We start from the raw sequence: 14867 nt of genomic DNA, 5'->3' as shown, positions 1-14867 counted from the left end.
GGATAGTAGAGTTGAATACAAAATGAGAAATGACTGTGATGGTTATTTAATATGAATGGATATAGCTCAGTTTGTATATGAGAATACAATACACCACCCCATTGTAATACATATGAGTTTGGATTTGTTGATGGGCTTGGATGTTTGTTGATGGGATTTTATTTTGCATGTTATATCGATGTTCAACTTTCATTTCTTGGCAGCCATTAATTATGAATGTTGCATTTAGGAACAACTAAAAACCAGGCCTAGAAAGAAAATCAGGCCCAGGAAATTTAAGCACGAAACATCTTTTGCGGCGAATTAAAGCCTTCGCCAGCGACTAATTTATCGCCGCTAAATCACTTTCACTTTACTAAGTCTACACCAGCGATGTACATATCGCTACTATAACCTTATACCAGCGATATAACATTCGTCGCAAAAAAATTTAAATTCAAATGACTAAATTACGGCGAAACTCAAAATCGCTGTCTATAATTAAAAAGCGGCGATGTGAATATCGCCGCTAAAGGGACATATCCAATTAACGGCGATTAAAAAGTCGCCGTAAGTTATCATTTGGCAGCGATCTCATGTTCGCTGGTAAAAGTGACATCTCCAATCTCAGCGATAAAAAAATTGCGGGTATTAATAAAACCCGGCGACTATTAATCACTGCCAAATGCACCTACACAGTTGAAGTTATATTACGGCGATTTTGATTGGTCGCTGGTAAATATAATTGGCAGCGATATTTTCACTTTTAGCGAAAAAATTAGTCGCTGCTATATATCTTTCCCAGCGTTTAACAACTAAATCCTATATTGAGTTTGCGGCGATTAAGTACATTAAGCGGCGAATAAAATTTTGCCAGTAACAACAAAAATATGGCGGCGAGTTTTTGGTTCCGTTGGACTAGATCTAAAATGGAGCTTTAATACCGGCGAAATAGCAGCGACTTATTTGTCGCTGGCATAGACGTACGCCAGCGATTTTGTGGGTATAGCCAACGATACATAATCGCTGGTAAAAGTCTTTAACCTTGTAGTGGGTGTCATCACTTGATAAGTTAATGGAGGAATCTTAATCGTCATGATGTTATTGTAAAATCACAACTTATCTCAAAAGCTTAAAGTACTGATGGAAGAATATAAATTTAATTATTTGTATTATATTCTTAACAGTTATAAATGAGTATGGAGGCCGTGCACGATGTTCATGTGTAATTGGTAGAGAATGAAGGTGGTTAGTTGTTGGATATAATCGATAGACAACTAAGGATAACGTACGATGATGTGGTGCATGGGGCAAGGAGGATACCCAAAGTATATATAGTAGATCTGACTTCATGAACCATTAAAAAAAATAAAGATAAAAACTTAGCAAGTTTGGCTCAATTAGAATGGAAAGGATGAGAAGGGAGATCAGAGGACACCGCTCAAGGAGTTGGCGAAAGGGGATCGGTCTTCAATATTCTTCATAAATCTAGGGAGAGAGACTGGTTCAAAGGCTAATAGTTAAAGAGTCATGTGCGATATTAATGCTAGTTTCTATCATCTAGCTTTTAACTGAGAGTCCTTCTACCGTCACTGAAGAAATCTCTGAAGATGTATCCCAAATAGTGCATTTTTTTTTTTTTATTTATTTTTATTTTTTCATGTAATTTTTTAATTATCATAAATATATTTTTTTAAAAAAATAAAAAATTCATAACATCATTAAAAAAAATTTCCTTGATCACTAAGCCAAAAAAAAAAAAAAAAGAAGTTTTGGGACACTTTCGAAACCCAACTTTCGGTTGGTTTAGCATTTCTTTTTTACTAAGGTTAACCCCAATAAATTATTTAAAATCCAGAGAGAAATAAGACTAATTCCCCTATTTTTGGAATTTGCATATACAAAGTTACTAAAAACTTTGTCCTTACACGAGATACACAGAAGACACAAAAAATTGGTGGAATTAAAATGAAACTAGCGCTCTCTCGATCAAGTAAAGACTTTTTATCAGTATCAACCTATGACTAAGGATAGAGAAATGAGATTCGTAATTATAGAATGCATAAGTATCACACACTTCTTTTAAAAAAAAAAAGTAAATATAATATTTAAATGAAAAAAATAATTTTTTAATAGTGTACCCTACTCTTTTTAAAATGAGTGTATAGCGTTCACATAACTCATCACTGTATTTAGCATTACTCTTAAGGGTATAACCCTAACCAAATCAGTATTAATTAAGTATTAATTATTTATGACTTTTTTTTATACAATAATTTATGACTTTTTGATTAAGGGTTAAGTCTGTAACAATTGATATTGGAGTATATATTATGCATGCATACCAGAAGTTCAAGTCATGAAAGGGTCAAATGATTTGTAGTTAAATAAAGAGTTTTCATACCCATCATCTCCACACACCACATACCATATACCACACTTATTTTTATTACTTTTAAATTTTTTTAAATTTTATTTTTCTTAAACTAATTGAATTATTCTACTCATCATCTATATACCACACATTTTCTAAGAGAAAAAAAAAAGATAATAATAAAAATAGATGTAGTTTGTGGCGTGTGAGAATGATGATCAGTATAATTTTTCTTAAATAAAACAGTTTTTAGCGAATAAGCCAAGGCTGGAAATAAAGATCAAATAATTCACAAGCCGATCGAGATTAACTCATCCAAATTAGAGTTAGCCTGATTTGTTTATGTAATAAGTTGTTCAGAAACATAAAACTATGATCATAATTTAACGATAAAACTCTTATATATGATCTTAGCCCAACTCGTATAAATTCCAATAACGTAGTATTTATTTTGTTGTGGTTTTATCTTTATATTTGTAATGCGAATATCTGAAATAGTTAAAGATCAGATAATAAGAGTCGTGCTACTAAAACAATACGTCTTGTTTGAATTTTTTGGATATAATAATTAATATAAATCTACATAAACTATATAAATATATTAACCAAAAAACTAAAATTTGTTTGTCAAAATTTGTAATTAAATTGAATAATGATTTTGGTAGGAAGCTCGTGAATAAATTTGAACTTAATCAAATAACAAATGAATTGTTTGTTAAAATAAAATGTATTTTGATAATAAGTGCAAGTTCAATTTGTGATGAATAAGGGTTTGTTTGGGAACCTATATTCATAGATAATTTTATTACGATATACAAATTATTTACTACTATTTCATCATTGTTATTAAGTAATTATTTTATTCTTATTTACGAATCATATTAAATACACTAAATAGTAGGGGTGGGCAGCGGGACCCCGCACCCCGCAACCTCGCTCCTCGCATGCGGGGGCGGGGCCCCCCACCTTGCATCTAGGGTCCCAAGCAGAGGCGGGGAGGGCCTAACCCCGCCCCGCCTAAACTTACATTTTTATATATATATTATATATTTTATATATTTACAAATTATGTACATATAAATATATATTACAATTGATTAGACTTGTTCACAAAATATACACTGACAAATTTAAAAACTACATAGTTTAAAAATTAATACACTACAATTTACACAAAATATGCACTAGCAAATTTAAAAATTACATAGTTTTTAAATTATAGTCATATTTACAAAATTTAAATTTATAATTTGGGTCTAAAAATATATTTTTAATTACTTTTAGATTTAGAAATAATTTTTAAACCAAGTAGAATGTAATATTTTTTTTAAGTAGACAAAGGCGGCCCACCGGGGCAAGGTATTCCACCCCTGCATCCCCGAGGCAGGGGATGGCCCCCCTGCTCCATGCGAGGCGGGATGCAGGGAAGGGGTGGCCATGACCTATAGAGGGCGGGTAGAACCCCTACTAAATATACACACAGATTCTAATAAGAATAATTCTTCTCATCAGTCATTATTTACTACTTCACATTTTATATTTTATGAAAAATATCCCACAATTTATAAAAAAAAAAATTGTAAGTGTAGGTGTGAGCTATGAAGATGAATGGAAGTGATGTACGGTAAAACCCTTCTAACAAACTAAAGAGAATTTTATTGGGAGACTAACTTTGCCAAAGCCTTTGGCATTGGGGTCGACTTCAGGTAGTTAACTGACTAGTTAAACTTCCTTTGATATGGTTAAAAGCAGTGATGAGTGTAGATGGCGACTGTAGCTTATTTACCAGTGATGACACGGTGTTTGTTGGGTTGAAGTCTCATTTTCTTCTGCCTTGAAAAGAGAGGTGTCTAGCCCCTCATGGACAACCTCAACCTGGCACACATCACGTTATTACTCTTTCTTGTCAATTAACAAGGGGACACCCTAAGAACCTCCAACCCCCCCATATAGGTGTAGAAAAAGGTAGGAGAGAGAGAGTATGCGTTTAACTTTCACATGTGTGAATGACGTGAGGAGGGTTATGTGTTTGGAGAATAGTAAAGATAGTAATATAATAAGAGTGCGACATCTCCGCACACCTCACATATATATATATATATATATATATATTTTTTTTTTTTAACTCAATAAATAATTACACGTATAATAATGGGGTGGGTCAGGGTGCCTTACAACTAAAAGTATGTTCTCTTCCTGCCTGATATTCCGAGTCTGTGAGAGGGCCGGGAAGTCTAGACGAGGGGATCTCTCTCTATTAAAAACACTTCAGCTGTTTCCGTTGCTTCAAGCTGCTAAACTTTTTCTCCTTTTCCCATCTCTCTGTCGAGCTTTTACTTCTCACTTTTGGTCCGACACGTCATTTTTTTTGTATTCTTTTGATCTGGCCATAAAGATAAATTTCCCGGAAACTCTTCTATTGGTATCTTAGCAGCAAGCTAGAATGCTTCCGGCGAGGGCACAATAGGCAACAAAGAGCATCGCAGATATCAGTTCTTAATCGTCAGCGTCTGTGATATAGGAAATAAGGGCATGACCAACAAGTTTGCACCAGAAAACCCAAGTAACCTCAGCTGCAACTCATACCGTACTCCTTCCTCTATCACTTCGCCCCTGGGGATGGTTTATGCAGACATGGGTTCTCTCTCCCTCAGTCCCAACTATGGAGTAGCTTCTGCAATTTCTTCTTCACAAGAAAGTACCATCTCCAAGAGTTTTGAGGTTGAAAATAGGAGAGCTAGTTGGGGTTTCCCGTTCATGGGGAGCTCCATTACAAGAAGCTTTGAAGAGCACCACAACAGCAATGCTGGGGAGGTTAAGGTCTCTGACAGCGTATATGCTTTTGGGCAAAACAATGAAAGAATGAATTATCAGAATGTCGGCCTGGATGATAAGGACTCGGATGAGAATGAGAATGCGCTGACTGGGAAGGAAACAGATAGTGGGCAGTCAAAGCTTTGCAATAGAGGACATTGGAGGCCTGCAGAGGATACCAAGCTCAAGGAACTTGTGGCTCTTTATGGCCCCCAGAACTGGAACCTCATAGCAGAGAAGTTGGAAGGAAGATCAGGTAAGGAAGTGAGACAAAGATCAATACCTTGCATTTTTGTTATTTATTCTTCATAATAAATATTTCCTATCCTTCGGTTAAACTATATATATATATATATATATATATATATATATATATATATCAAAATAGTTGCACTATTCTTTTCAAGAATTATTCATTTTCTTTTATTGGATTTTCTGGGTTAAAAGGTAAGAGTTGCAGACTGAGATGGTTTAACCAGTTAGACCCAAGGATCAACAGAAGAGCTTTTAGCGAAGAAGAAGAAGAAAGGCTAAGGCAAGCTCATAGACTTTATGGCAATAAATGGGCCATGATAGCTAGGCTTTTCCCTGGAAGAACTGATAACGCAGTCAAGAACCATTGGCATGTTATAATGGCCAGGAAGCTTAGAGAACAATCCAGTGCTCACAGGAGGAGGAAGTTGGGTCAATCTGTAGACAGGAGGATGGAGGAAAATCCTAGCTTTGCTTGCAGAGATGCAGCCACAAGAACAGAAACACTACCATACTGTCTCGATTTCCCAAGTGGAGGACTAATCAATATTACTTCTTTTCCATTTGGAACATTTAATGGTGCCAGTAGCGGGATTGATTGTGGCTTAAATGGTTCACCCCCCATGACCAGTGGAGAATTAGCAATTTCAAGCAGCGAAGTCCTTCCTTACAGTGGTTTCTGTGCACAACAGGCGTCTTTTGATTTCTTCCCTGGTTTGCCCTTTGCCCCCATTCCTTTTTGTTCCTCCTGTTTGGATGCATTTGGTATCTGTGCTGCTACTCATTTTGTCATTCTTTCATATCGTGCCTCGTTTTCTCGTTCCATTGTTTGATCTATCGCTCTCTTTGCAGCTGAACCAAGTTGAATGCCTTGATTTATTTTTGTATTCTGCTTTTTGTGTATTTGTGTTCGTCAGGTCCCAAGAGCAATGACAAGATGGGCAGATATAGGGATAGGCCACTTGAAGAAGCTCAAGCATCTGGTTTATATCTCGACAACCACTCCCCGTTTTTTATGGCAATGCAACAATCAAACAATTACAACCCTTTCAGTTTCTTGGACACATCAGCACCAGGACCTCAGGTTTCAGCCAGTGATCCTTCATTATCAGCCACAGAAAGCGGAGTAGCCACCCATTTTGAGACCATTCCACCACCATTCATTGACTTTCTTGGAGTAGGTGCCACCTGAAGTTAGAAACGATGAAAAGCTGAAAAAAAAAAAAAAAAAACAAAGTTTTCATAGAATCATCAAAAGATCAATGCCTCGATATGGATGTGATGCAAGATCAATGAAGAAGCCATTAGAGGTAATTAATTAACAGAAAGCTAGGATTGTTGTTCCAGTTGAGTGACAGTACAAACCTGCATCTGTTTGTCCAAGGCTTAGTCCCACCATCTTTTTCTTGTAACCCTTTAATTAGGTCCTTGCCCATATGAGACTCTTTTTTACCCGACAAGGTTAACAAATAAGTTATATGTTAATTATATTCGTCACAAACGCCATGCCACTTTTCTCTTGCCATTAATTTACTTTTTCCTTGTTCTTAAACTTCTATCATCTTCTTTTTCCTTGTCAACATTGCATTAAAATTCGTGAAGGAAACAAGAGGAACGAACCAGAAAGCCATAGCAGATGCAGATTATGCAGTCACTTGCAGTGTATAGCAGATCGAGCGTGTAAAAAAACAGAAAGAAAAAGAAAAAGGAAAAAGACAAGCAGTTAAGAAACTTATCCCGACATTTATTACATAGTCAAATCAAGAAGGGGACATCAAAAGAAATGCTTAGTCCAACGTGATAACCTACGATAAGGGAATTAATTAAAGAGCCTTGCCCTAGAACATGAGAAGGTTGTCTCATTGAAATGAACTATTTGGGCATGAAAATTATACCCTATTTTAATATATTTGTACTGGAAGAATTTTATAAAGAAACGATTGTTAAGAGTCAGATCCCATTAAACTAAGAAGCAAGAACACAGCTGTCATTCCTTCTGAAAAGAACCTAGAAAAGGACACCAGGATCAAACAAGAGGAAGCCAGATCAAACTGATCAGTCATAGTTTTAATTTTAAAGTTTTAATGTTCTTGTTTATATATTTCTTGACGTGGCATGATTTGAAATTTAACATTTGAATACTGATTATGAATAAGTAATCCAAACAAGCTTGTTTGGCTTGTTGCTAGAAACTGCAAGAAAAGGCTGAGAAAATGGTGTGGGAGAAGGTATTATGGGGATGTTGAAATAATGAAAATGATGACGCTAACAAAGACCAAAAAAAACCCAAGGGATTGGAACTACTCAGGACATCCCTTTCTCATGGGCCCGCAAAAGTTAAAACTCAGGCACAAATTCTGCAACTGCATAACACCACAGCTCCTGTGCATTCATGATAGACAGTGTTCAACACCCTTTTCCACCCTTTTCCCAGATAATCAGCAGAATATCCTGAGAATTCATGCATGCCACCCACATGGGGGGTAGCGGTTTCAAATTGTCTTACATAGTAAGCAGCAGGTTGATCCGAAAATCCTTTGGGATTATTTATTATTATTTCCTGATTCTAGAAGACATGACTATTTGATGACATGATCCACATCCACAGACACCCAACTGTTTTCAAAAGCCAACAAGACAACGTTAATGTGATGATATTAACGCTATTGATTGAAAATTTTTGCACTTATTTTACACATGATCAGATAGGCTTAACGATCGAGTTCCCATTTGATTCTTCTGGTAATTAAAAGGAAATTACAATTACAATTAGGTGTCTAAAGAGACAAAGTTGGGCCAGGAAAGGAAGTGAAAAGATGCGTAGATGTAGTATTAAAGCTGGGCTAATTATTATGGGCCTTTATTCCATATTGATAAAACCCAACAATCTACACAACGTATAAAATGAACAAGACATCAATACAATATACTATACCCGCGATACTGGCAACAACGATGTTCATGAAATAGCCCAATTAATTAAGTTTGTGGGAACCTGCGCTAATTTGTTGTTTAAGTGGCTGTTTATCAAAATTTCCACGAGTAGGAGCTTTATTAAGTTCTCAAAATGCATCGTTGAGAATGAGTTCTACTCTCTCTCCACCCCCCCAAAAAAACAACTCCTCAATGGGGTTTTTCCTCTATTTCCTAAAAATTTTAACCCAACATTTGCCCCATTAAATTGATGAATATGGATTCTTTGATCTCACAAACTAAGGCACTCTTTGGAAAGAGCTCAAGCTCGAACTTGCAATGGAAGAAGCAAAAAAAAAAAAAAAATCAGCGCTAGCATTAGTAGGGCGTCTAGTTGTTGCACGCCCATTGAATAAATTTGTCATCCATGCAAGTATCAAAGCTACATGGAATTTCATACAAAAATTCCTAATTGAATATCTGGATGCTAATTTATTCCTTTTCACTTTTCGATCCCCTCAAAACAAGCAAAAAATCCTCAACCAAGTCCCATGGAATTTTGAATGACATTTGCTAATTCTCAAACCATGGCCACCAGGCTCTACTCTGCAATAGATTTAGCTAAACCACCAAGCCTTCTCCATACAGATACACGGCCACCCTCTAAACCACATGACAAAGACAATGCTACACATATTGGGAAGGTTCTGGGCAACCTACTAGAGGTTGAAGAAGACTCACAATTTGGAATAACATGCAGGAAATTCATCAGGATCAAAGTGAAAATTGATATCGCCTCTCTATTGGAGCAAGGTTTTACTCTTCCCAAAGACTACAACATTGAAATGTGGGTAGCTTTTCAATATGAAAGTTTTTTGAATTTTTGCTATGCTTGTGGAACATTGGATCACTCTCAAATATTATGCATGTTCTTCAAGTCTATTCCGACATATTTACTATATAGACCATGGATCTGAGCTAAAACCCCTAACCTGAATCATTCCAAGTCAATCCTACCCATATCCCCATTAATCCCAAGCCAAGCAGAACCACACCCATTTCCCTCCAACCTTGGGTCCCCATAAACACCCCATCATTGCAGATCAACCCATCAGCACCCATAGCTCAAACTAGTTGTTATTATCCCCACACAAGTCTTAACATATGCACTTGAGAAACTCAATAATACTTCTCAATATAGGTTTACTATATATATAATTGTTCATATATATAATTTATCCATATAACGACTATCCCGAAACAGTACATTGAAACGTATCGGTATTGAAATATTCCACTCCAGTAACTCAATCAGACAATAAGGATCAACATACGAAAAGTTAATCAAAATATTTTCACCACACTCATGACCATCATCATCATCAATATCAAGACCATCATTATCATAATTTTCCAAATTTAGTGAGGCTAATGGCTCCCAATACTTCTCCAATCCAAGTCTTCTCCATCAATAAGCTCTGATCCTTCACCCACTTATTCCTCCATCAAGTCAATATTTTCAAGGTTGATTGGATCCAAAAAATCTCTTCACTTTTTTATGTTTTTGTCAAAATAAAAGTCACATTAGTGAAAATGTTACATATTTTTCAAAATTCAAAAACATTATTATTGAAAAATGTTACCTCTTTTGCAGTTTCAAGTTATAATGAACAAAGACTAAATCATTCAAACGTTTATGCTCTAGTCTATTCCTCTTATTAGAATGAATAAGCTCATTCTAAGAAAAGTTTAACAAAATTAAAATATAGATCCACACTATTTAACAAATGATATTGATAATACCTGCACTAATTTTTTCACGTTGGTGGATTGTTAAAGAATGTCCAAAATTACTATTTGCATTCTTATACAATTCAAGTTGTTCAATGATCTTGTCTTACTTATTAGGATCAAGTTTCAATTTTATAATGCAAGTCATAACCCTCTTGAAATATCATTTTTCTTTTTAATGCAAGGGTTAAAGTAAATTTCATGGTTAAGAAAACAACTCGCTACATATAATAGACTGTGAAGTTGCTTATCCCACTTAGCATCAATGATCCTGATGAATGGTTTAAATGTAATAACTTTGTTCTTCAATCTCGCTTTTATATTATTTGGCTCTCTCCATTGCATCATACAATTATCCCATTGCAGGTTTCTCTTCCTCGTCGGTAAGTTGTAGAACTAGAACCAAAGCCTCACTAATTTTTACAATAAACTAACATTGAGAAGATACTTGGGGAATGAGATTAGATGAGATGAGAATTTTGTGAATAATAACAAAATAGTTTGTGAATAGTAGTAAGATAGTTTGAGTTAAGTATTTATTAGATTTTGGGAAATGAGAGATAAAAAGTTAAATAAAAAATATTATAAAGTTAAAATATTGTTAGATTATAATTTGTTAATATTATTTTTGTTTTGAGATTTGAAAAAATTGAATTATTTTTTATTTTTTGTTTGAAGTTTGAGAAAGTTATAATGATTAGTTTGAAAAAATTGTAATGATTAATTTGAAAGTGTTTATATTTAAATGATGTTTGAGATCGAGGAAATAAGATGGAATGAGATGAGATAAAAAAAAAAAATATTGCCAAACATCCCTTAAGTCCAAAACTCTTTATCTTCAAGAACAATCCCAATTATCTCATTCCCTGTGGTACTTTTAGAATGACTTGATGCAACCCATTTATCACAAGTAAACATTTGTTTAAGCTCTTTCTTAAACAAAAGTAAGCATAGGATACTTAAAAAGAATTGTTACAAACTTTGTGATTGCAGGGCGACATAAATCACAACCTTTGGTGAAGTCTTTTCTCATTAAAATCAAAACTCAAGCATAATTATTAATGAATTCCGTTATCTTCCTTACATTTTTATAATTTCATCAATAATAGAAAAATAACTGGGATTAGGAAAATTCTCTAACATCAAATCTATGCAATGAGCCGCACAAGGGAACCAAAAGAAAGAGCCATACTTATGTTGTAACTTTTTTCCTACAGCCTTATAACTTGCATCATTATCTGTTATGAACTGCACAATATTCTCAACCCCAACTTCTTGAACAACTTCATCAAAAATGTTAAATGATCTTTTAGAATATTTTATAAGGCTCGATGCATCAATAGACTTCAAGAACATTGTACCTTTTTGGAAATAAACTAAAAAGTTGATTATTGGTTGTTGCCTTTGGTTTGTCCAACCATCTGTCATTATTGAACAACCACTCTCATCCCAAAAATTTTTATATCTAAGAGATAATCCTGGATCTCATTCACAAAATTCTTCAACGAATTTCTTCTCAACTCATGAAAGAATGAATCCTAGCCCAATCACAACCATGACATTTATAACTGGTTGATAAAACTTGGATTAAGCTGCATTGAAAGGTAGATTAACACATACCACCAATTTGCTACAGATATTTATGCTTTGTCAATCATCTCCTTCGACCACATAACACTCTTAATGGAAGGTTGAGACCCAAGAGTTGTTATTGGAGCAAAAATATATTAAATGCCCCCATTGACTTTCCATTCATTCTCCTTCCTCTTCCATTTTGAACCATGATAGCGTCCCTCATTATCATCATCAATATCATCATATGGTAAATCTACATCACCATAAGGGCTTCCAATCTATGAGTTTATTTTTCTTTTCTTTTCTTTTCTTTTTTCAATTCATTGACCAACTTCTTCATTTGCCATTTTATATCATTAGGGACCTTTCTACATGCTTCTACATCACCTTGAGCCCCAGCTAGATGATATTTCAATCTAGTGACTCCTCCACCTCTAATTGCTTGAGTACTATTTCTTGCCTCGAGTACTATGCGTGCATGGGCCCATGCTAGATCCTATGATTTTGCAGGAGCAAGTGTCGTAGATGTAGCATTATTTGATTGACAACTATATATATTTACACTCCTGCATGATTATAAAATAATAATAATAATAATAATAATAATAATAATAATAATAATAAAACTTGGTTGAAAGATATTATTGGAGAGAAAAAGCACCCATAGAGAATGAACGATAGTACCTTAATACAAACTTTTAGAACGTAACGTTTCATGCTAATGCTAATGGTTAGAAATAAATGGTAGTCTTGTTGTAAAACTTTCCTATGTTTTGCTCTCCTTTTCTCATTGAAAACTGCATGTCTCATTATATTCTATTGTTGGTTATAATTAACTTTTGTTATTAATCATTTTCTAGATAGAGATGTATAACAGCATGATGGAGAAAGAAGGTACAGATGGTGAAGAAGAAGCTAGGAAAGCATACAAAGCTGTTAGGGAGGACAGTGACCATGCTACTGAGAAAGCTATAGGTCACAAGGTTTCTTCAACACTTATAGAGAGGATAACTAGGTTTTAAAAACTCTTGTTACGAGGCTTATCTATCTAGCTTGTGCAATTTCTTCCTTTTGATGCTACACAGTCTATGTGCAATTGGCAAGCTACATGCTATGCTTCACAAGCTTGCAAAGGAAATTGATGATGTTGATGCAAAAATTGGAGACCATTGGCGGGTGCTTGATTGGTTTTTTGCCCTTTGGTCACATATCTTTTGTAGGTGATGCGATTTTGAATTTTCTAGACGTTTAGACACATGTATGATGTGTGCATAGATGATGTTTTAATACTATTCCATGGATATGGAATTATGGAATAGAAGCAAAAAGGATAATCAGAACTGGTTGAAATGTTTGTTGTAATAGAAAAGCTCCCCCCCCCCCAAAAAAAAATAAAAAAAAAGAAAAAGAAAAAGAAAAAAGAAACATGGTGCCTATCATTGTTTTAATTGCCCATATGAAGTAACAAATGAGCATGTATAGCTTGTCACTGCTTCATATGCATGATGCACCAGTGTAATTTAGTATTCTCCTCAAAAGTTGCACAGTACATCCAATTTTGAGTAATACTTACGCTTATGCAAATAAATAGAGCAAGGTTTATAATTATACAACTGATCATGTCCAAATCAGATTAACAAAACAAACCCTAAGTTCTAACAACCTCAAAGTTCTAACAAACTTGCTTGAGCTAAATGCAAGTGGTGTGAAGTGAGCGGTGAAGTGTGGAGGTGGATGTCGACGTCAATGTCAACGTGTGGCGAAGACTAAACTTTGACGAAGCAATAGAAGTTGTGAATCTGCAACGGCATCACGAGGCTCGAGCTGCGACAATGTTGATTGTGGCATCGGCACTAGTCGTTCAAGTGTGGAGACACTGGTGACTGGATAGTGGAGACAGACATAGAGAAAAAAAATAGAAGGTGAAAGAAATTAGGGATCTGGTTTCACAGGGAATAGGGAGAAGAACGGGAGAAGTCGACCGTATAGGAATTACCATTTTGTCCCTCTGTTTTCAAGTTATTTATGAAAATTCCATTTAATTAGACTTCAGACCGAAATTAACCCCAGACAGAACAACAACATATGCCGTGCTAGTTACTATTCCGACACTGCAAATTCCGGCCTTTCCAATTGGAACGGAATGGAAATTAAAACCTTGAATTTAAGAGCATTGGCATGTGAAAGTTATGAATTGTGGACAAGAAGACAAAAATATAAAAAATTGTGGCAATATATATATATATATATTATATAATGGGACCTCAAAATGAGAAGGAAATGGCTAGAATAAGTAAATACACATGTATGATGTATTAGCTACGATTTCCATAAATTGCCAATTACAAGATTCACCTATTTAGGAGTGCTACCCGCATGGTGCGGGGAGGGGGCACCCCCTCCTTGCCCCCCGCCACACCATGCGGGGTTGAGGGTTTCAACCCTGCCCCCTCCCTTGGGAGGCGAGAGTGGGCCCCCCTAGGTAGCAAGGGGTGGGGTTGAAACTGCACTCCGCCCCGCCCCCCACTCAACCCAATGATTCACTGAGTCTATAATTTTTGTTGGGTCTAAATTTTTTTTATACCCAAATTATTATATAATATAATTATAAATTTTATTCAAAAAAATATAAACTCAGTTGTATTTTTTATTGTCTTGGCCTCTTAGTCCAACTTTTATATAGGAAGTCGAGACAATACAATAGTCATTCTTAAGCAATGTGAGACTTACTAGAAGGTCAAGGCAATCCATTAACTTGAATTCAAGTTCTTAACAAATTGTATATATTTATATAAATATAAAAAATAATATTTTTTAATATAAATTTGGGAGGGTGCGGAGCGAGGTGCGAGGCAAGGCCCCATTGGGGTCAGCCTGCCCCCACCCCTGCTAGGGATCCTTCATGCGAGGCAGACGCCCCCGACAGGAGTAGCCTCCCTGAGTCCGCCTATGCGGAGGTGGGGCGGACGGGAGCGGGGGACGGGCTCTCACTGCCCACCCTACACCTAATACTAATAATTTGTAATTTTGACTGTTGTTTAGAATTTTCTTCAGCTCTTCACTACCAAGACGAAGCAAGAAAAAGTAATATATATTATACAGAGGTGGTCTAGTCTGAAAAGCTTCCAACCTAGCCATTCGGTCAATGCCTGTGGGGGGAACATTTTTT

General features: G+C 35.5%; 1 protein-coding gene across 1 annotated transcript; it reads left to right on the top strand.

Annotated features, from left to right (window-relative positions):
• The first annotated feature begins 4518 nt into the window (after nt 1–4518).
• Nucleotides 4519–6904, top strand: LOC121257049 (transcription factor MYB105-like). The gene is made up of 3 exons (XM_041157917.1): nt 4519–5423; nt 5615–6133; nt 6337–6904. Exons 1-3 carry the CDS (start codon nt 4886–4888, stop codon nt 6609–6611), a joined length of 1332 nt encoding a protein of 443 aa, XP_041013851.1. The 5' UTR covers nt 4519–4885; the 3' UTR covers nt 6612–6904.
• The last annotated feature ends 7963 nt before the right edge of the window (nt 6905–14867 follow it).

This window comes from Juglans microcarpa x Juglans regia, chromosome 3S (genome assembly GCF_004785595.1).
Source record: "Juglans microcarpa x Juglans regia isolate MS1-56 chromosome 3S, Jm3101_v1.0, whole genome shotgun sequence".
NCBI lineage: Eukaryota > Viridiplantae > Streptophyta > Magnoliopsida > Fagales > Juglandaceae > Juglans > Juglans microcarpa x Juglans regia.
This window is presented reverse-complemented; position numbering and strand designations above follow the sequence as displayed.

Bases quoted from the DNA above. Each gene is read 5' to 3' on its own strand.
- LOC121257049 (XM_041157917.1), top strand. From the start codon at position 4,886: ATGACCAACAAGTTTGCACCAGAAAACCCAAGTAACCTCAGCTGCAAC. The intron at 5,424-5,614 runs GTAAGGAAGTGA...CTGGGTTAAAAG, and splicing joins GAAGTTGGAAGGAAGATCAG to GTAAGAGTTGCAGACTGAGA. The intron at 6,134-6,336 runs GTTTGCCCTTTG...TGTGTTCGTCAG, and splicing joins GTCTTTTGATTTCTTCCCTG to GTCCCAAGAGCAATGACAAG.